Consider the following 22,159-nt stretch of genomic DNA (forward strand, 5'->3'; position numbering starts at 1 on the left):
RCTCAGAGGACAGTGTAGTGCTAGAAGTGTTTTAGCTCTTTTCTAAAAGCATTAAYGTCGCCTTTTATTTACTAAATTTGTCAGAACTGACACTGGATCAAGAGCAATATTTAAATGCAATGTACACCTCAGTGAACACTCAATGCAGAAATCAACAGTACTGTCTAAATTTCTGGTTTGTTCCTAACTAGATTGCTAAGAGGAAGAGTCTGCAGGGCTTGAGCAAAGCCATTTGCAGCTGAAGGGGGCCCTCCTCTGGGGGGAGAGGCGGCTGCTCTTGCTGTCTTGCTCTCACCCACTCTCTCCAAAAAGTCTTGAATTTGGACCAGCAGAAATTCCAAACTCCAATGCCAGAGAACAAAATTAAAGAATGTGAAAATTGTGTCTTGCTGTATACTGCAACTTTAATAATAATGAGCACTTCTGAGTTCGTTATTGAGGTTTATATAATGCCTGAAAAGTTTATTTGCTGGTTTCCCTTGTCTCCCCTTTCAAAACACTTTCTCCTAACAGCARGAGTCATGCATTTTGTTTGGAGATCTTCCTCATGGGATGCAATTCCTGTTCATTGTTTTAGCTGTCACCCCATGCAATGGATCAGTGTAGTCATATGTACCAATCCACTGCAAGCCAAACTTTTCGAGACTAAAGAGATGATGGGTACATGCTGGGATAGTTAAAACGTGTTGATATKAAGTTTTTTTAATTGATGTATTCAATAACAGAAGATACATATTAATGAAAGTTTGAAATTGTCTTGCAGCTAGACTCTTCACAATGAAAATTCACATCTGCACGGGTATAGCTAAAAAATGCATTTGTCCCTTGTGGATGTGCACCCCAAAGACTCCTTCCATTATGATGTTATAAAGTTTGACGAAGGCATTATATAATTGTTTTCATCACTTTCAGATCTTAATGAATCATATTTTATTGTAATATATACTCAYTGCTTTCCTCAGTTAAAAAGAAAGTTACTGCTTTTATCTTATATGAAAAACAAGGGAATTYGATAAAGCATTCATTATTTTCATATTACTAGTATTAACAGAATAGAACTAGTACTATTTAATTTTAGATCTTCATAGCTAGCTTGTTAATAACTCATATTTTCCTGTGTTGTATCCTACTATTTTTTCTATTTTTTTCCCAAATACTCCGCATTCTTGAGAAAAAGCAAATCCAATGAGTGGATAAGTGCAATATTCATAGAATAAACAGGCCCCTCATCCAGGACTTGGAGTGGAACGTGCAGTGTGAAATGTTTGCAAATCTCTATTCATGCACTCTTAGGGGAAGGGGAAATGCAGGGGAGGGGGCAACTGGATGAAAACAGGACCTTTGGGTAGTTAGAGAGTGACAGCTGGGGTGGTTTGGGTTGGGAATGGCTGCTTTCCATAAAAACGTATCACCCGTATAAGGATTAGGCAGCATGTTGCCAGGACTGTGTAGAATGTGCATTAACATCCTTATCAATACAGGACTTCTGAGCTATGCTTGAAACACTCTGTATGTCATCCATGCATGATTCTGTCTTCTGGTTTGTCTCTGCTGGTTACATCCTCTGTTGCACTTCAGAATTGATGGTAACTYCAAAAGGGAAAAGAATTCTGCTGGTGCAGTCCCAAGTTTTGATACTGTATTGTTACTTGTATTTATTGCAAGAGCTATGGGAATATTTTTATAGGTCCTTTCTTTTCTGTCCTTAATGTTAACCTAAGAAGAAAAAGCTCTCGATTTTGTCTGAATTAATTCTCACCTGCAGAATTTCACAGATGTTTTGGATTTTGATTTCATATTTCTTGGCTTGCARAGGTGGATCTCTCAGGTCCTAAATAAAGTTTTGGGCAGAAAAAACTTTTCTCTTCAAAACAGATATTGTCTTAAATTCTATTTGAATGGAAGGAGAACTTCCATCTGTCAAAAATAATGTGACTTTACAGGTAGCAGCGAAATCTACTACCTTTGAAAAACTGGACTATTTTTKTAAGGTGCAAGAGAAATGTGAAAGCCAGAGCACTTGATTCTCTGAGCTCTGGGAAGTACATCTCCTGTGGCTGTAGTTCATGACTCTKGAGAGGGGATGTACCTCAGTTTTCTGTTTAAGTTTTGTCCTGCTGTTCTTAAGTTTGTCAAAAAGCTTTAATATTACCAGAGACCTTTGCATTCAAACAGAAAAATTGAATTCTGCAGCTGAAATAGTATCAAACATGTGATTTTGGAAAACCTCTTAATTCTTTACCAATTAGGAGTCTGGTTTTGAGGGGCCAAYTTAATTCCTTCACATGCTCTTGTCTAAACTGGCAAGAAGCCCACGAGCATCAGTAGAGTTACACTGACAGAAGACCYTTGCGGGTGCTCAGCATGGACTGTTCTCAAAAGCAAGCTCTGTGCACTCTTCCTGCACCTCCAGAGGGTGCATGGACTGCTGAGCCTTGGTGCTGCCCTGCCAYGATCCACTGTGCTGCAGATCTTGCAGCTCTTTAAAACCGGCTGGAGCTTTGCTGCTATTTGCTGGTGCTTTTCCATCACCAGCATCTCCCTCTCTGTCAGCTTCAGATGCTGTTTAGCCACGTAGTGAAGCGCTGGGTACCAGTGCAGTGTTTGATAGCTACCAACWGTACCAGTATGATGGTCTGAGAGCATTTGTTTGTCTAAGTTATTTCGTTTTCATTGCTTGCCGAAAGCAGGGACCACCACTGCGACGATGCATGGGGAATGTGTCTGCACACTTGAACTGTTTGATGGCCTCTGCTAACACTGCCCAGTGCTTGTGTTGCTCTCTCTCTCCCTCTGTGCTGCTCAGTAGCTGTGTCTGTTTTGTGTGTCTGTAATTTTCAAATAAAGTACTGTATGTAAGGCCGGATCCAGAAGCCCCCAGTCAGCTGACTTTGGGTTGGGATGTAGGTTGCTGTTGCTGCTTTTCCTCCTCCGTCACAGACCCAAATTGGAGCAAAGCACAGGTGTCTGTCAGAAGTCACCCACAACTGTCCTTTGGGGTGTCAGTTTTGTGGGGTGTGCATGCATTGCCAAGGGTGGAGTGAGGAGATCTTTTCTCTTGGGTGCCCTTGCATCAGCGCTGGGACTCGGCAGCAATTCCTGGAGCGGGAGCTGAGCCGCACTGGGTGCGGACATGGCTGGCATAGACAGAACAAATTAGTTTCCCTCATTTTATATTGTCAGGGCTGGGCTGGTCCCATCCTATGTTCTTCATTTGTTCTTGCATCAAGGTAGCGTTGATTTTTAGTTGGAGAGTGCAATTTTTTTTTGTTTTGTGTTTGGTTTTTTTATAAATAAATTTGGTTTAAAGCTTCACACTGGCGTTTTACAGACCTGTTCTTGTCAGCATAAGCCACTACTGTCCTGAGTTGAGACTCCTGTTTGTTACTGAATTAAAATTATGGGAATTATGTTGATAATTTGGAAAGAAATTAGAAAATAAATTAGAAGTAACTATATTGGCAGGGGAGAGATAGATAAAATATGAGGAAAAATATGTTTCTAATAAGGCCGTAAATTATTTGGTCTGACACTGCAGGTGCTTTCTCTGTATAGATGGTTTAAATATGTCACTGCTCTGTGATAGGGTTTTTCATTATTGAGAAATGTTGATTTTTTTTCACTCCCTAATACACAACAACAATCTGCATCCTGAAGCCACCGATCCATCAAAAGAAGGCAAGCATTGTAGCTGAAGCAGTTTGTGTGTCTGGGAATTTGCATACACTGAAGTTCAGCTGGTGGAGTGGACAAATATGGCTGTTCTATATCTGTCCATATTATCAGGAACAACTCTGTGCTAGCGATGCTTTGGGAAAACATTGGCTTTAGTGACCTTTCCCGGATGCTCGGGGTTTTTTGGTTACAATGGTACCTGTCTTTCTTGGTCCCTGTTTGGTGGAGGAGAAAAACAGGTGAAAGGGAGAATCACTTGGCATTATAAGAGAATTTTTAAAATTCAATGTTTTATATGTAGGTTAATATTTCAGGCTTTTCCAGATATTCCTCATCAAAGCTGTCATTGACACTGATGACTGAAAGGTGAGCAAAATGGCAGCTTTCTCTGTGCAGAGAGTTCTTTYGTGGTTTGAGAGCTTGTTCTTGAACTGTTTCTGGGTCACCAGGGGAGTAGTAATAAATAAACAAAATCCCATCATCACCTTTGGGGTTTAGACTACTGGGGCATCAAATTCTGTTCTGACTCTAGCTCCCCCAAAACACATTAATTTSGTTTGTTTCTGTACCCTTGAAGTAGGACAGAAGAGAATAGTGCAGTYACTGGAGCTTAGCCTGTAGAAATCAGTAAACTGGAACGAGTGAAAAAAGAAAATAAAAACAAGCCTTTTTAAAAATGAAGTATTTCAGTGAATAGCTGACTAAACTAYTTCCTATCTTGGATTTTCAGGAAGGGAGGAAGTTATACTTGTTTCCAGTTGCTAGGAGGAATTTTTCTTCATCATGCTGAACAGGCTTGCTGAAAAGTCTTGCTCATTACTCGGGACGAGTTAAAACCTGGAATATTGCAAAAGCAAAGTGTGTGTAATGTTATAATAACTTTTTTGTACTGAGGGTCTGAAGTGAGTGTCGTGGGGCCAGTAGTACAGAGTAAGAGCATTTCTGCTGTCTGCATGAGTTGCACATGACATCAGTGCTGTTCCTTTACTGCAGATTTAATTGCAGACAGCAATGCTCATTACTCTGCTAGCAATGTTTAAGGGAGAATTATGCAGATGAGCCTGCTCAGTTAAGATTAAATATCAAATGTCATGTCAGGAGAAGTCTTGCCAGCAGCTTGACTGATTGCTGCTTAGGCTAAAGTTCAGATAATTCAAGATGGGTGCTGAAGGCAGCTCAGCTGGCTGTGTACACCTGTAGCTGTTTCCAGAGCTGCTGATTGACCCAGGTTATCTCTGGAAACTGAGGGTGGWGAGTTACTGGGAGCCTAAACCTGTTGTTGAATAAAAGCTGAAATGTGTTTGAGCCATTGTGCTCCTCTGTGTTAGCAGAGCAATGGCATATGTCTGGACTGGAAGCTCCTAGAGGGTTTGCTGTCCCAAATTTTTAGTTGACCTAAAACAAAAAATCTGGATCTAGGCCTGGTCTAAGTGGAGTTTTGCAGTGGGTTTCTTGAGTGGTTTTTGTTCTTCATGTGACCTTGAAAACTAGATGCTGTTGTCATTTCTGTGTTGGTGTACAGCTCCATTTTTAGTGGTTAGGTGGTGGGAATGTACCTGCTGGGAGCTTGGAATCTTGGGAGAGTATGTCGATGACCAGAGATAGAGAAATGTGTGGCTGGTCTTAGTGTGTGTGTGGTCAAGTTGGTGACACTTTTTTGTCTTTTGTTTGTTTATTTTGTTTTTAATAGGGGAGCCAATTTGTCTGTTCTGCTTGGGAAAAGGTCTAGAAGTTGGTGTGGTTTCTGTTGCAGTAAAAATGAGAAGGAATTAGCTGAGAGCTTTTTTTTTTTTTTTAATTTTAAGAGAGTTTATGGGCAGGAGACCATTTAGTTTGTTTTGGGTTGCAAGTTAAGCCAAGAGAGGAAGAAAATGAGTCTTGGGAAATCCTTTTTTGTGGTACCAGCTTTGGACCATATTTTGTTGTGGCCTCTGATCCAGCTCCACTGGAGGCAGTGGAATGAGTATTGTTGATCATGTAGATATTACAGCTTTTGGTCATGAATTAATTCTTAGGTGACAGGTATCTTGACATTCATAGCATGTCATGGCAAATGTGAGCTAGAGAGAGAAACTGTGGCCTCAAGCATTGTTCAGTTTTTGTTTAATGAACTTAAGGTGGTGAGCAGTTGGATAAAACTGTACAATGAACAGCTCCTGTGAGGGTCCAGGTGTTCCTGGGTCAATGAGAGGTTTTCCTAGGAAAGGAAAGCAAATGCATGATTGAAAAAAAAACTGGCTTTTCTCAGTCATTCCAGTAAAACTGAAATCCAGGAAAGTGACACTTTATACACTTAACAGTATCTTTTGCCATTGATGGCAAGAGTTATTGTTAATGAGGGATTAGATGCCCYAGTCTGTCTGAACTGGCACAAAACAGATCTTTTTTTGACCAGACCCTGAGTGTGTGTAAACATTGTAAAGACTCGATGCAGATTAGAGCACTGGTTAACAAAGATGAGCAGCTTTTCTGTGGGCCAACACAAAAGAAGCATTAGTGGTGAGGAAAAGATAGGTCTCCTTTTTGCCAAGTGACCCTGGAGAAATTTCCCTCAGACCTCAGCCCGAATCAGCTGGGACTGGTGAGGATTTAGCTGATACATACGGTACCAGGGACCTGGTTCTGGGACTRGGACAACAGAAGTGTGTCTTTATCYCAGCARGAATTAATGAAATCATCATAGCACAATGTTYTCATTTGCTCTGGATATGASAGTGGTGGGGGAATCAGTTGTGCAAAGCATTATCTCCCCCTTAGTCCAGATTTGCAGACTTCACTTGGCTGCTGTGCCCAGTCCAGAGCTGTTTTCAGAGCTGTCCTCATGGCTGTGCCCTGTGTGGGACAGGACTGCACGCAGAGGGGGCTGCCCTCCTCTTTTGTGCCATGACAAACTGCCTGCTCTGAGAACTGAGCAAAACAAAGCAATTGAAGGGTGAGATTTTTCCCTAGAGCAGCGTGTTCTGAACAGTGAAGTAAAAGCAAATGCTTGTTTGGGAAATTTTTRATCATGCCTCTGTCTGTAAAGGTAAAAACTCTGTATGGGTCTCTCAACAGAGAATGAGAAAAAAACATTTCTCTTGGACAATTGTACATGTGAAGATGCAGAACAAAGGCTTCCGATTACTAAAAGTATATCTCAGCATTTCTATTTAGGCATTTATTAGAGCTGGTCTTATTTTGGAACTCAACAGCATTTAATAATGGGTAATTAAGACTGCTCAAAAATTCCTGCAGGAAAGGGAAAGACAATTTGAATTCTGGACACTTACAGGAGAAGGAGGTGTAATAAACATAAAATACTGCCAGGTGCTTTATGAACTTYTCTCCCAGGATTATCACTGGTCCTTGTGACTGTTTCCTGGCATACAGTGGTGCTGTGGCACAGCAACTGGTCAGTGACACCTCTGCAAAAATTCAGAGCTATGCATTTGTGATATGCATGTGCGTATTGGGAAAGAAGAGCCTAAAAATGCCTTGGAATAAACTGCAATTGATAAAAGAATTCCTGATCTGCATGTTTCAGATAYGCTGAAACAGCTTGCATTGAGGTGATTTCAGTTCCTTGCAGGCATCTGCCATCACCCACCCTGGCAGCTCACAGGAGCTTCAGGCTGCCAAGGGTGGAGAATGGCAAGTGTTAGTGGAAAGGGAAGTTCAGGATGCACGCTGTCACTGCCCTTCTGGTCCTCAGCCATGCCTGAAGTCAGAGCTCTGCTGGGCCAGAGCAGGACCAGACCTTGGCACAGTGTTTGCCATGTCCCACAAATTCTCAGAGCATCTTTGCTAACCTGGGTGCTGTTCGCCAGGCTGCTTCCCCTCCCTGCGTGCAGGACCTTGGGAGGCTGTGAGGGACTGCAAGAGTTTGAGGACGTTTTTTTCAGAGTTATTACAAGTTCTTGAAATGTGAACCTCTAATGTTTTCAAAGACTCAGGCAGAAAGAACTTGCTAATCAAACTGTACCTGTCATCTCCCAGTTCAYTGATTGCTTGGACCAAAGGTGGTGCTAAATCTGATCTTTGTCTGTAATATATTTTGTTGGACATTTTTTTTAAGTGTTTGATCAAACAGATGCAGTGTCCTTCTTACATGAGAAATTTAGTCCCAGCTTGGGACATGGCAAAACTCCCTGGACCTTCAGGGCCCAGGATTGGTGCCTGTTACCATTTGAGCAGGCTTGCAGTGTTCGGGGGGAGGTGGGAAAAGGGTACTCTATCTTCAAATGCTTGCAGACTGTAAGAATTGTGATTTGTTTGTTTGTTTGTTGGTATTTTGTTTACAACGCCTCTTATGCCCTAAGGAAAAATAAATTTTTGACCTTTTTAATTGTGATCCAGTTGGTTTGTTTTGTTGGGGTTTTTCTTCTAATTTTTTCAGTACTTGAAAATTCCACTTGAATTCCACTGAATTTATCTTTCCCAGAATAACTTGTAATTTATGTATTCATGCAATCACAAATTTCATTTTAGGCTAAATGGATGCAGGAGCTTGTCTTGTTCCCTGGCCCAAGTCATTACTGTAGCTGTATTTTTGTGGTTTTTTTCTATTTCACAAAGTTTATGGACTAGTCACCTCAGCCCTCGAACATAAAGAACTTTTGTCTGTGTTGAACAAGTTCTTAAGGTTTACCGTACTCAAGTCAGGACATTTTTTGGAGAAGGATAGGTCCAAAATAAGAAGAAAAGCATGCTTTTTTGTAAAAGTGGTCCTTTGCTTCCATGATAAGAGTTGCTCTGCAAGGTTGAATGAGCCCCTTGGTGAAGGCTGCAGAGTAGCTGATGCTTGAATGTGGGAAACTGAGGTCTGGTCCTGCAAGGCTGCAGGGCAATGCCAACTCCTCTAAACTAAGGAGAAGGTTGGAGGCTCAAACTGCTCAACAAGTAGGAGTTCCTTGCTTTCCAGGTAAAACTGAAATTTTTGGYAATGGATCTCCTCTCCTTATGCAGGGACATCTCTTGGGGATTCCAAAGGCAGTGGATTACGRGATATACTGGGGAGGAGGTTATAACAAGAGACGTTAATAGTGGAGGGGTAACAAGGTTGTTTTTTAGCACTTTAATTTCCAGCTTGAATGAAGAGATGTTCCTCTGTGCTGGCTTGTGGTTGGATGATGCACGAGGAGCCCTGTTCAGGCTCTGAAGGATGCCAGGGATTGGTTCTGATAAGCACACAATCCTGGGCACAAACATAGCAAGTGTGACTGGAAACTGCCCCCTCTCCCCTTCGAGCTGAGTGAGCCAACCAGCTTGAGATAGGTTTGGTTTTTTTTGGCTGGTGCAATCACTGTATAATAATGTATCCCCTTGTACACTGTAACTCACTGTTAATTGCTCCCTTCTTGCCCATTTTTCTCTGAGAGTGCAGAATTGTGCTGCACTCAAGACTGAATTCTTCTGGTCCTACTTGAGTGTATTTGCAGTGTTTGTTAAAATCGATATCGGGAGGAGCAGGGGGCTGAGTGTCGGGCCGGGCACTGAGCACCAGGTGGCGATGCCGGACCAGCGCTGCAGCTCCTGGACCACTTTCGGAGCATCCTCCCTGTCACCTTCCTCCGCCTCCTCCTCGCCGAGCCGGGGCACCCCGGAACAGCCCTGCTGCAGCAGTGAGAGGGCTGCGGTGCTGGGATGCCCTCGCTGGGGAAGGTCAGTGCTGCACCACAGTTCATCGCGGCAGAGAACAGTTGGGAGAAATGGCGAAATTGCAGCTCTGGTTTGGATGTGGTGAGGTGATGGTGGTGGCCTGGGAAGGGAGGGCAGGGCAGGGTGACTCCAGCARTGCTCGGCAGATGAGGATGCAAAGCTCATGTGGCAGCTGCAGGAGGGAATGCCCAGGCTGAGGCTGGCAGAGAGAAAACCTGGTGGATCATGGTCCCTCTTGCTGATGCCAAGGAAGGGGAAGATTTGAGTTTGGCCCTGAGCATTAGCATTTCACTTGTCCTAATCCGTGCAGTGCTTGGGCTCAGCATGTCTGGCAGGTCAGTGCTGCCAGTTTCTAGGGCATTCTGTGTTGTGCAATTCTGTCCCTTGCTCCTGAGGGAATGAGGCTTTCCAGACCCTCTAGAGGTTCTCCTGTGCCAGGGAAAGCAGGAGCTGGGAACAGCTCTTGGAGGACAACGCATGGGTGCGCAGCCTTGCCTTGTCCCAACAGCTGGGATATCCTCAGGCTGGGTTGGGGAAGTGGTTTTGCTTTACCCAGTCTGGAATATTTTAGGCTGCTGGGGAGAGTGGAATGGCTTCAGCTGGAGAGGCTGTGGACACYACAGGGATGTCCCTGTCCCTTGGCAGATGGAGCACCCACACTGAGCAAGAAMATGCCAACTCAAATACATCCTGTGACAAGAGTGTGATCCAGATAGTCTCTCGTCTACTGAAGAGTTAAAAAGATGAGGAGAAAATCTCACATTTACTGTATTGTAGGTGTGCTCCTGAGCAGATACCTGCAGCAGAGGATTGGCTTTTGAGGGAACTGGCATCACCTCTGGAGAATCCAAATTCCCTTTGGGTCCTTGTGTCCCTTGCTACAAACTCAGGAAGCATCTGCATCTGACCTCAGCATCTCGCTTGGCCAGACCCCAGACTGTCAGTGGGCCTTCTCAGCACATTGCTCAGTTCAGGGCTGGGATGGTGCTGGTCTTTCTCATTTTCAGCCACCCTCCCTGGCCCCTACRAGGCTGAGCAGCATGTCCTGGGTTTCCTCACAGCACACTTTCTCTTTCTAGTGCTTGTGGAGGGTGCTTTTTTGTGGTTACAGAACAGTCTGTAAACAAGGCAGTGAGAGTAGAAAAGCCGTGACCTCTCTCTGGGGAGGGTGTGAGGAGGCTCAGGAGTGTGGGGCTTAAGCTTTCAGGAGTGTTGTTAGCCCTTGCTTTTACTTCTGTGGCTCCCTTTATTCCTAACACGTGTGTGGTGCCCACCAAGGGATATTAATGTCCATCCCCAGCACCTCCCATTCTCAAGCACTGAAGGAAAGCCTGAGATGTCTCTACCGAGCTCCCCCTAAGGAAAAGGCTCTCCTGCCACCCTTGCTCTTACCTCARCCTCTCACTGTGCTGCCCATCGTGTTTTGCTGTGCTTATGAACTGGTAAATACTGAGTCACCCATGYGGCTGCAGGATATCTAAATCAACTTTATTCACGATCACAGTTATCCAATTTTTCACAATGARTTATTCTTCTCTTTAAACAGAACACAAAACATCTTTAAAGTAAAGCAATGAAATGCAAATGACACAACACAGAGGTACATGGGAACCTACACCAGTCAAACAAAACAAAAGGTTAGGACTGTTGTTACTTTTACTGGTTTTGCTGGTTTTTGTTCCTCCCTGGAGAGAGCCTTGTTCTCSTCCCTGCTTACAGCTGGAGGCCAGCCTATGCAGGGACAGGACTTAACCCCAATTTTTGAACTCAGATGCTGGGGGAGCTTTCAGCGTCTGCTAACTCCTAGAGTTTGGTCCACAGTAAAACAAACACAGTTAATATATTAAAACACTCTCAATTCAAAAGGTTAAAGGGGAATTCACACCACTGCACTGGTACCCATGGATGGAATTTCTTGAAAAATAAAATTTACCCCTTGGCTTTCCCTGCATGGAGGGGGACTGGTCCCACTGGTGTGGTGAAGGCTTGGGAGGCTGCTTATTGCACGTTTCCCCACATCCACTATTTCATCAACACCTTCTTACCCCTCAGGTTCCTCCTTTATGAAATCTTTGCACTAGAGTTTGTKTAACTATTGAAAAGGACTCCCTGTGTGTGCTGGTCACAGTTGGAGCTGCCCTGGGTGCTCCTTGCAGGGCTGCTCTGACTTTCCCCAGGTTGTGCCARCCCCAGCCCCTCACTGAGGGCATCTGGGCATGGGAGCCACAAGCTCTGGAGCTTCTGGCAGCTGGCCCAGGGGACAGGGCTGGGCTTGGGTTGTACATCAGAGGTGTGCCAGGAAATAACATAAATCCCTGTCAGCCAGAGTTTCAGCATTCAGGTTAGTGCTGCCTGCAGGGCAGGCTGGGGGGCAGCTGCAGACCCTCCGGGATGGGCTGCAGTGATGGTGGCACCTTCACACAAAGGCTCTACAATGTCTCCCCAGTGAGCAGTCTCTTTTTGCMTCTCCTTGAGAGACACAGTGAGGATGTTTCAGGGTGTATTTAGATTTTCCAGGTGTTTTTAGGAGCAGCCTCTGCCAGTGTGGGTGGTGAAAACCCACAACGTGTGTGCATTAAATGCTGTTATCCCTACACCACACTGCTCCCCCATCCTATCACTGGCCAAATGCTGGGGTGGAAGGAAAAGCTCTGCACAAAGGGTGCACTCCACAGCCTTCCCTGGTCTGGCCAGAGGGGTGATGTGCTGGGGCAGACTCCACTGCTGTGGCACCCCAGCCCTGACCCTCCCTCAGGACCCARAGTCCCTCCCTGGCAGGCAGCAGGATGGGTTGGGAAGGGAGGCAGACAGCTCCTACAGCTGCCAAGGCACCCAGCCCAGGCCTAAGGGCCACAGCCCCGGGTCAGGCCTGCGGCCATGGCAGAGCAGCAGCGGTTACCATGGCAACCATGGGGGCCACCATTGGCACAGCTGGGTTCCCAACTCGAGCAGGAGACAAAGGGATTTCTTTAAATAAACCAAAGCAAACCAAACCCCTCTAGTTATACTTTTTTCGTTCCTTACTTCCTGACACRTAAGGACAGCCGTGTCCTGCCGGTGTGGCTGTGAAGAGCTGAGTACCACCTGGCTGGTTTTGTCTTAAAGCACAGTGATAAAGTTACCAGTAAAGGTAACCCACAGACATGTGGGTTGATACATTCTTCCCCGGTGAGGTTGGGGTTTTTCCTCACAAGTGCTGTCTGGATGGTAGGGCAGAAAGGTGAGGGAGTTGGGTCTCCCTCTGCCGCAGGCCCATGGGAGCAGAGATGAATGCCCTGTGCTGCATGGACACCATGCACAGGGGGGAGGTGGTGGGGCTCGAGAGCTGCTTCTTGTGCAGCGGGATGGGGGCATGAGGGGCTGTGGGGCTGTGCCAGTGTTGATTATCAAACCCACCAAGAAAGCCTCTGTCAGAAAATGGCAATGGAGGAAYTGAGGGCAGCCTTCAAGGGGCTGCCATGGATCTGCTCTTCTGTTTGCAGATTTGGGGTGGGTTTTGCTGCACAGATCTTGGGTTCTTCTCTGCACTGGCCCCAGCCTCTCTGCTGTGAGTGTGCTCCCTCCCAGGGTCAACGCTTGCCTTGCTCGGTCCTTTCTAAGGAGTCCCCTCTGGTCAGGCTGGCTGCACACAGAAATGTGTTCCTTGTTTCTCCTCTGTTTCTTCTCTGTCTCTGCGCGTGGGGTGCCTCTAAAAGGAGATGTGTAGCACTGAACCTTTCACCACTTGCTGTCTCTGCTRAAGAGTGGAGACTCCCCTCGGCTGTGCACGGTGTAGAAAAGGGATGATTGCACCAGCTGGCTTTTTTTGAGATAAAAGTTTAAAATCCACAAGGGAGAGTAGTCCATTGCAACTTCCCTGACACTGGAGTTCAGCCCCAGGGCTTGCTTTGGGGGTAGAAGAGCAGCTTGTCTCATCTGTTGTCCATGGAAGAGGAGGTCAGGTGGTGGTGGGTGATGGTTTTTGAATCTCCTGGGTGATGAATAAAGACCAAGACCTGTGTTGTTCCACAGCCTCCTCCCCACCTGCCCRGTCCCACCACGGCACTGCTGCTGCTCTAAGTGCTGCGGTACGTTTTGATGATATCTTTGATGGCCCGTCTGCAAATGGGGCAGCAGGCGTTGGCCATCTTCTTGAGCTTCAGCCCGCAGGAATAGCAGAGACACATGTGTCCACAGGAGTAAATGACTGTGTCTACCRTGTTCTCATAGCAGATGGTGCATTCATCTACCCAGGGCCCTGAGACGGACGGGGAGATGGGGGACTCAGGCAAGCTGCTTGGAGAGTTGGGAGCTGTGCCTGAAACACAAAAAAAATGGTCATTCCTGTTSCTTCCTGACATCCCAAGGTAATTTCTGCCCTGGAACTACAGAGGGAGGAACCATGCCCCAGCWGAAATACATGCTCCAGGACCAGGGTTCCTTCCTGTGTGTGCCCTGCTGTCCCACTCGCTGTGTCTTGGTTCACATGCCAAGGCTCAAGGCAGCTGGAAGGCAACATCTACTGGGGTCTGCTGCCCACACAGAGCAAACCAAGAGACAGCTGTTCCCATGCAACAAGGATTCGGTAAGTCATATATCCCACCATCAGTGCCTTGGGATCATGCAGGTGTCTGGAGTTTTAGAAGTGCTGCAGAACAGCCTATCCTTTTCTACTGCATGTGCATTTATCTAAATATCACTGTTAAAAGCAGCAATACGGCATTTTACTGAAGTTGTGTGAGGGAGAAGGGGGAAGATGTGTGAGGGAGAAGGGGGAGGTGGAGGCAGACCCTCAGCTGCAGTCCAAGCTAGCGTGAGACGTGTCACTGCCACACAGCTCTCCACAAGGAGCTCTGCGTCACAGGGCCACGCACGCAGCAGAAAATCCGCTGCTTCCCTCGGGACAYTGCACGATGAAAAGGGTTAGAGAAATATTGCTGTCTAGGCATCCAAGCGGCTTCCACATAAAACAGACTGAAAATAGCCCTTGCAGAGGCTCTCCCTTTCTCCCCAGGGGAGCTGACGGGATAATAATAATCTGTTGATTACTGTGGTTTTAGAGCCCTTCTGGGAGAGAAGTGTGAGACTATGAAGGGAAGCAAAGGAATGGCAGCAGGGGATCCCACCACTCTTACCACTGATAGAGCTGCAGAGGGGGCCAGAGCCACACGTAGACAATAAGGGGCCAGAGACGCCACTGCAGAGGACGGTGGGGGAATTGGGTGGTGATGTGGGCGAGCTCGGTGTCGACAATCCCAGCCGCTCTGCTAATACGGTGGAACCTGYGCCATGAGAAGAGAAAATTACGGTTACTTCTAAAAATTGAGGCTGACAAGGCACTGGGGATACATGGCAGGGGGTCCAGCTCTCAGTGGGTGTCAGGATTTGTCTCATCAGAATGAAATCTAGAGAGGAGATAAAAGTAAAGAATCCTCATATGCCATTTTTTAATGCTAGTAGCTGGTCCTGAAAAGACATCGAACTCCCACAACCCCTGAAATTTGCTGGAGTTCCCTTAGCTGTCATAATCCTTTGTTCCTGCCCTTAAATGTGTCTCAAGTAATTTAGTGCAGTTATTTGCCATGTGGTTTCATGCTCATATGTGCCCCCAGCACCACAGTCAACCATGAGCTTTTAGCACAGAAGGGTGGGCTGGACTCCAGCACAAGAGAGCCTTGTCAGAGCACTCTGCTAACCTTGTGCAAAACTGCACCACTCCAGCTTTGATAAATTCATGCAAAGTCACTCAAGGACTTCTCAAACAAACAAGAGTGTCTGGCAATCGGGAAACCTTAGCTATGCTCACTGCTCTGCCTCCTTCTAGGGTGGCTTCTGTCAGAGGTAGGGCTAAGTCACCAAAATGCATTCTGCTCTAGGGTGAACAAGGACACCTCTACCCTCTTTCAGGAATCTTTCCCCCCTTCCTACATGCCTGGATGTGATGGCTCAGGAGTGCAAAGCCTCTTCAAGTCTCTTCTAGATGTCCCCAGCTCCATTACTTCCTGCTCTCACTGCCCACCATCAGCTCCATGTTAGTGTGTGGTCTCCCAGAAAAGCCAATTCTTTCCCACAGCCTGTCTGGCTCCCTCCCTCCATTTCGGCCTTTCTTCTGCTGCTATAACAACAAATATCTTAAAGCCTCTTCCAGAAGGGAAAAAAATTGGAATGCTTAAAATTGTACCTGCTGTAAAGGTTCTGTAGGAGACTTTCATTGCTGCCAGAGCAGCCTGGTCTTCACTAAGCCAGTAGTGAGACAGCAGCACATACGTGCATGAACCAAGGAATGATTTCCTGGTGGTGAGAACCAGCTTGACTAAGCTTTTAAAGTTTCTAGTTCCCCAGCTGAGAAGACAACCAGGGTAACTCCAGAGCTAAAATGCTCAGACTTCTTCATGTTACCATATAAGGAGCCAGAGACACAGAGGTTTGGATCAACAGTGTCCTCAATGAGTTGGAGGCTATTCTCCAGAGGAAAAGAAACAGTGGGAGGTCAGAAAAWCCCCATGCACTAGAAAGGTCCTTCAATTCCTATTTGCAGGGAGGCTACTGAGCCAAAGAGGACCAAACCTGGGAGACAGGGTTGTTAGCACCTGCAAGTGCAAATTTTGAATTGTGCAAAGCAGCAAAATATCAGTTCTCCTGCCCTTTTCAGCAGAATAAGACTGAGCAGTGAAAGTGGAACACAGGAACTGAGGAGAGGTCRTATTTGAGTCAAATCTGTGGACTGTGTATGAGACAAGCAATTAACCTCAGCCTATGGTCCCTCAGTTTCACCCCTCTCCAAAAAAAGAGCACTTTGCTTCCAGGCACAAGCTGAAGTTAAATTAGACTCTGTAAAGGGCTTTGGAGCTCTCACACTCGAGATACTGCAGAGAGTTACCTCCTTTTCCACACAGATGGCTGCTGAGGCTGGAGTTTAACTCAGTAAATATGCAAAGAGAATGATGCAGCCTCTAATGACAGCCACTAGCAAGAGCCCTTCCCCTCCAGTCTGACAGATGACCGAAGCAGAAAACTTGCCCTGTGGTAACACACACTGAACACAGGCCCAGCAGGGGCACAGGGTTCAGTTCGTTCACTGCACACGCAAATATGAACACTGAGCAGCTGAACGAGTTTTTCAAGCTTTCCCTMTCCTCCCTACAGCCTGGAGACATTTCTTCCACTCGGCTGACACACAGCACATTGCATTTCTAACACCAACCTGGTCATTTCATTAAWGGCAAAATAAAGACTGTTAGGAGCATTTCTCTTCCTGGACTAATAGGAGAATTTGGAGGTGCCCCAAGTATCACAGTGTATGAGCTGATGAAGCATGCTGGCAGCAGGGCAAATGGCCTTTCCACAGTGCAGGGAGGGCTCAGCAGCGTAGGAACCATGGTTTTCTCTGGTTGTAGCTGGTCTGAGTCCCAAAATGGCCTTACCCAAGGGCCAGTAGACACCTTGCCAATTCTTCCTCCTAATACAAGRCGCAGCTCTTGACTTTTCTCCAGCATAAGTATAGAGCTTTGTTTAAAACAATCTTAGTTCCCTACCAGACAAGACACATTTCTCCCTTGGTGATGGAATAATCAACATAAGACATGTTACTCATGCTTTAATATATTGCTGGATGGTGTGCAGATACCATGACAGGGAGCATGGAATGAGATCATGAACAGAGTGGAATGAGTGTGGCCAGCCTGGCTTAACTAAAACCAGATACATGTGCTCAAGGCCAAACATGCTCATTGTGTGCACAGTTCCCACCAAGAGCCAGCTTTCAAACCATGACTTAAAAAACTAAATAATTCTAAGTAAATCAACTTAAACATTCTTTCTCTCTCTAAAGCCCCCAGATCAATTGTCTCTGCTGCTAACTCGTCTCATGCTTGATCTCAAACATGCTGAACACACTGGAATCACCCTTAAATAGATCTTGAATTAATTCCATTTGTTGTTTTATCTTTGCAAAGTCCAATTATTACCAAAGACCAATGCAGATTGATGCTTTCTCTGCATTCCTGTCATCRCTCTAGGAGAGGTGAAAATAAATGAGACTCTGTGTCCACCCACCAAAGGAGAGTTATGTTTTCAGAAGAAAGCTTTACCATGGAATCTACAGACAACATCATGCCAGGGAAAGCTGCTAGTATGCTAAAGGTTTGTAATTCAAAATGGTCTGCCAAACTGGAAACAGGATCAGAAATAAATGGTATGGTATTCAAAGTGATCAAATGCAAAATGCAGCACTTAAGCAGAGATAATCAGTTACCCAAACACAGGACAGAGAATTAGTCCATTCAATTTGAAATACATCCTATGGAAAAAGGCCTGGAAATTGCTGGAAATTACCAGATGATCATAAACCAACAATGCCATCCTGTTATGAAAAGGTTGAGTCAATCCAGGGTCATGTGAGGCTGGTTAAGGATGGGAGCAGGAGCCTGAATACTGTAGTATCTTTGTCCCTGGAAATACTCAAAACTCAACTGAACACAGTCTTGTGCTACCTTGGAAGTTAGCCCTGCTTTGAGCAGAAGGTTGGATTAGGTAATTCCATGGGGTCCCTTCTGACCTGAAATATTGCATCATTCTGTGATTTTTATAGGGCAAGATTTTTTCACAGGCTGCTGAAAGGAGTAAAGAAACAATMTGTTCTTCATGAATGTTCTGCTTAACACAAGAAACCATGGGTTTCTAACTCCTAAGGTGCTAAGGTTAGCCATATTGAAGCACTGTAAAGCAGTCAGAGGTCCTGGAGAGCCTATGGCATCTCCATCATTAGAGGCCTTTCAGGACAGCAAGGTGAAGTTATGTAGTCTCTCGGGATCCCATACAGTGTTTACAACTTTTATGAGGGTAGCTATCTGGATCCATAATTGCCCTTTTATAAAACATCCTGTGACCAAAATACAGCAACTGTGGCTGTCAGAGATGTTTTTGATTCTCTGTGTCTATTGTGGTGAATGTGGTGGTTTCCCAGAACACTGCAATCCACTCTCCAGGGTATTTCCTGAGGCTGTCCCAACTTTTAAGCATCTCTCCTAATGGCAGCTGTCTGGGGAGAGCTGTACTGCTGGAGGACTTAGGATGGTAACAAGACCAGATATAGTCAATGCTCCCTAAAATACAGAAAATTTTCAATTAAATCTCCCCCTTAACTATTTTATAAAAATATTACTTCTACATACATTTCTATAACAATAATTCATAACCAGTTGGTCTGCACTCCAGAATCATCCCTTTTCCCCCTTTGAATCCACCCCACTCAAACTTTATTTTTCCTGGCTTACAGGATGCAGTCAGTAAATGTCCAACTTACAGTTCACATACTTTTATGATCTTTAACGTTTTTATGGGCTTTCTTTACCCATAGTCGTCTTGACGACTGTTCCAGAAGCTTAGCTAAACATTGTACCTAAAAGACAAAGTATGGGAGCCTCCTGTCACAGTTTCTAAGGAAGATAAAATCTTATGCAACACAGTAACTTGTCCATATGTTGAGTTCCATACACAGCACATTGACAACCCCTTCTCTTTTGTAACACATTTGCTGCATAAATAAGACAGATAACAAAGATCAGGTAACTTGCAATAGTAATCACAGATTTTCAATGTTCTTCCGTGCATCCACAGGCCCCAGAGCTTCCAGCATACAGTGGAAAAGGTTAGTRCAGCTGCTGAAGTCTGGCTGCAGCCATGGACTGGCAAATCTAAGGAAGCTCAAGAGATCTCTGCACTTCTCATACATTTCAGTCCAGTGGGCAGTGTACTGACAGTCATAGTCACTTGGGTGCCTTTCAGAACTCTCAGTGTGATTTCCTTTTGTTAGGAGACAGATCTTTTAAGCATATCAGCTAAAATTCTTACCATATCTCAAAAGCTGTTCAATACCCTTTCTCACATTTAACACTCTCAGAATATCAGGGCCATTGATGTTGTTATCTGAACAGGATCCAGGCTCTTTGGAAACTCTGGCACAATTGTGGGTGCTGAGCTCATGCGAGCATCTCTCTGAGGAGATCTGTCCCGTTACACATGATCTGGATACCAGACATTGGATACCAGATAGATACTGGATACCAGAGCATCCATATTCATTTCAGATTTTCCTGCTTCCAGCCAAGGCTGCAGGAGAGCTATTCCATCCCCCAGGGCCACTCAGGASTTGCCCAACAGGGATTTCTGAGTCCATCATGCTAAAACAAAAGAACAAAGCACCTGTTGCTGCCCGGTTACCCGGTAGTTAAAGATCAACGATAATGTTAGGGAAGGATGTGAGCACATCCATCATTTCTGAATGCTGTAAAATACATGTATTTACACATCCATTTGTTGTGTTCCCACGGTGATGGGAACAATACTGCACAGGCCAGAAACCAGAGCTTCCTTCCCCTTGGGCTCAATGTTTTTTTGGCCAACCATGCTTTCAGAGCCCAGCCTCTGTGCTGCAGCTCATCTCTGCCTCTCAGGTACATCACTACCTGGTGACCCAYATCAGCTGATGATTCATGGGCTTTTTTGCATTCAGGTATTTCCTGAAGGACTTAAAAACTTGGGAATAGAAGAATAATACATTTTGTCCTTTACGGGCCCATGAAAACATRAAGGATTTTGCATTATGCTACAGAAATGTCCGGAAATAGGTCAAAAAGCGGCCTGGCAGATTTTGCATGCAAAACCATAAGGTCTGTGTTTGCAGATGGGCGTCAGACAACCACTGTTTGAGGAAGTAAAAGTTAGATCCAAACCACATGGAGAACAACAGTTCAGACTTTCATGAGGAACAGAAAAGAAGTGTACTTTATGGCTTTACTGGAGCCTTGCTGTCTGCTGTGTCCAGAGGGGCAGCAGGGCACTAGCACATCTATTCCCCTCCTGCAGTCACAGGCACACTCCAGCTAAGCAGGGGAAACATGAAAGCTCCAGACACCACAGATGTGTTTGATTCAGCAGCTMTCACAGCCCAAACCCAGTGTGCTCCCTGGCAGCAAAGTGCACGTGGCAAACTTACAGGGTGCATYTCTTGACCTCACACATCAAGTTCAGTGGTCACTCAGCACTTACATTCTGCAAAATCCTGAGAGCATGGACAGTATGCAATGAATATCTGGCTGAATTGAAGTGAAAGAGTCATAGAGTGGGAGAAATACTAGAGCAATACTAGTCATAGAGAGAAATACTAGAACAACAAAGCACCCAGACAGATGCTTACATCAAGAAGAGGTAAAAAAAGAGAAGCCTGGATTAAGTAGCTGAAACCACAAAAAATGAGAGTTGGAGCTTTCATCTTGTTTAAGAAAAAATAAATCAAAGGTATTTGGGACAMCACAGCAAAGATAGTTCTATAAGCAAAAGGAAAATTGCCTCCTAACCCATCACCTCCAAGCTTTTCCAGGAGGGACAGGTATAAATAGTGTGGTAGATACATACAGGAAACAAATATTTTMATTTTCTTGGCCAGCACTCTCATGGGCACTGCTGGATGCAAAGGGATCTGACAAAGAAGCAAAGAAAGAGTTTAGTCTGCTATGTGACTCCTGCAGTAGCCAGAGTAACTAACTCACAATGTTAGTTCAAAGAATAACAGACAAGGTGCAAAGCAAAGAGGCTGGCATACGATCCCATATCCTGTGTATTTACTGTAGGCAGGCAAAGGTGTTATGAGACAAGGGAGATCTATACCTGAATTATTATGAACATCTCACTGCAGCCAGTGATGTTTCTTACACTAATGATGGTAATAGTTCCTGCTCTTGTCAGAGAATGTGCAGAGAAAAAGCACAGAGGAAAAGAGATTCTGGGACACAAAGGAAAAACGCTGTTTAGAAAGAAGAGGTCAGTCTCCCATGGCCTGTGAATGTGGACATTGACAGTGGTCTGTGGTGAGCTGGTCACTCACCTCAGCTGGAGGGACAGTCAAGGTAAAACAGACAGGGCAGGATGATGAAMATCACAGGAGGAGACAAAGTAATTCCCCTGGTAAACAATTTCTCTCTGACACCAAAGCAGGACACTACTCTGTTCCTCCATGAAGTTTCAAGTCTTTCCAGTTGTTTTCCCAGGAAAAGGGCTGTTTCAATATGGACAGCACGACCAGGGCTGCGAAGTATGACCACCAATAAGAGTCTTAATGGGCACAGCTCTGAGAAAGCCYGCCTGTAACTAGGACTGACTGCAGCTGGCAGTCCTTCAGACTGGCAYTGAGGCCACTTCAGATCAAATTTCTCTGTGGATTTAAAGAGCCTTTTGCCAGCAAATTGTGTCCTGCAGTACTCTGCTGAACTMATTTCCAGTTTGGTCCACTGCCCGCTGCTGTTGTCAGAAATCCCGAGGAACCGAGGACACAGAGTTGGTTTTTTTTCTGCAAGTCCCATGTCAGATCTTTCTTCCTCACCCTCCCAGTTTTGCACACATTGTCCAATTTCAAGAAAGTCTGAAAGAAGGATGCAAACCTCAGCAACAATTGCTATCTAAATATTTTTCAATGTGCARCTAAATAGGAGCCCCAACTCATGTYCACAGTAATGGAGGTGGGAAGATATCCCATATACTGTGTTTATCTAGTGTGGATGTGAATTCAGACTTACCCACACCAATACTGACCCTTGGGTTGTTTTCTTCAGGCCTAGGGCTGGCTCTTGGCCAACATTAGGAGACATCCAGAGAGATGCTATATTGTGCAGCTGCTCTGGTGGGGCTGGAGTTATTGAAGTGCACGGAAAGGAAGGACACAGATAAGTTGGCAACTGAGCTTCATTAGTGTGACTGTTGATGGAACATGTTATTTCATTGCTCAAAAGAAAGCTTCAATATTATTGGAAAGGATGAAATTCACAAGGGAAACCACAAAAAAAAAAAAAAAAAAAAAAAAAAAAAAAAAAAA

The 22,159-nt window shown here is 45.2% G+C and overlaps 1 protein-coding gene across 2 annotated transcripts in view; it reads right to left on the reverse strand.

Annotated features, from left to right (window-relative positions):
* Positions 1 to 11,685: 11,685 nt before the first annotated feature.
* Positions 11,686 to 22,159, reverse strand: part of NEURL1 (neuralized E3 ubiquitin protein ligase 1) — a 137,055-nt gene continuing 126,581 nt past the window's right edge. For both annotated transcript variants that reach the window (XM_057379523.1, XM_057379531.1), the window contains exons 5-6: positions 14,427 to 14,573; positions 11,686 to 13,609 (exon numbers count right to left, since the gene is read on the reverse strand). In XM_057379523.1, the coding sequence (XP_057235506.1) occupies positions 13,368 to 13,609; positions 14,427 to 14,573 (389 nt within the window). In that variant the 3' untranslated portion in view covers positions 11,686 to 13,367. The remainder of the gene's footprint in view (positions 13,610 to 14,426; positions 14,574 to 22,159) is intronic.

Source organism: Malurus melanocephalus, unplaced genomic scaffold (assembly GCF_030028575.1).
Source record: "Malurus melanocephalus ecotype Western Australia unplaced genomic scaffold, MMel_1.1 scaffold_12, whole genome shotgun sequence".
Lineage (NCBI taxonomy): Eukaryota > Metazoa > Chordata > Aves > Passeriformes > Maluridae > Malurus > Malurus melanocephalus.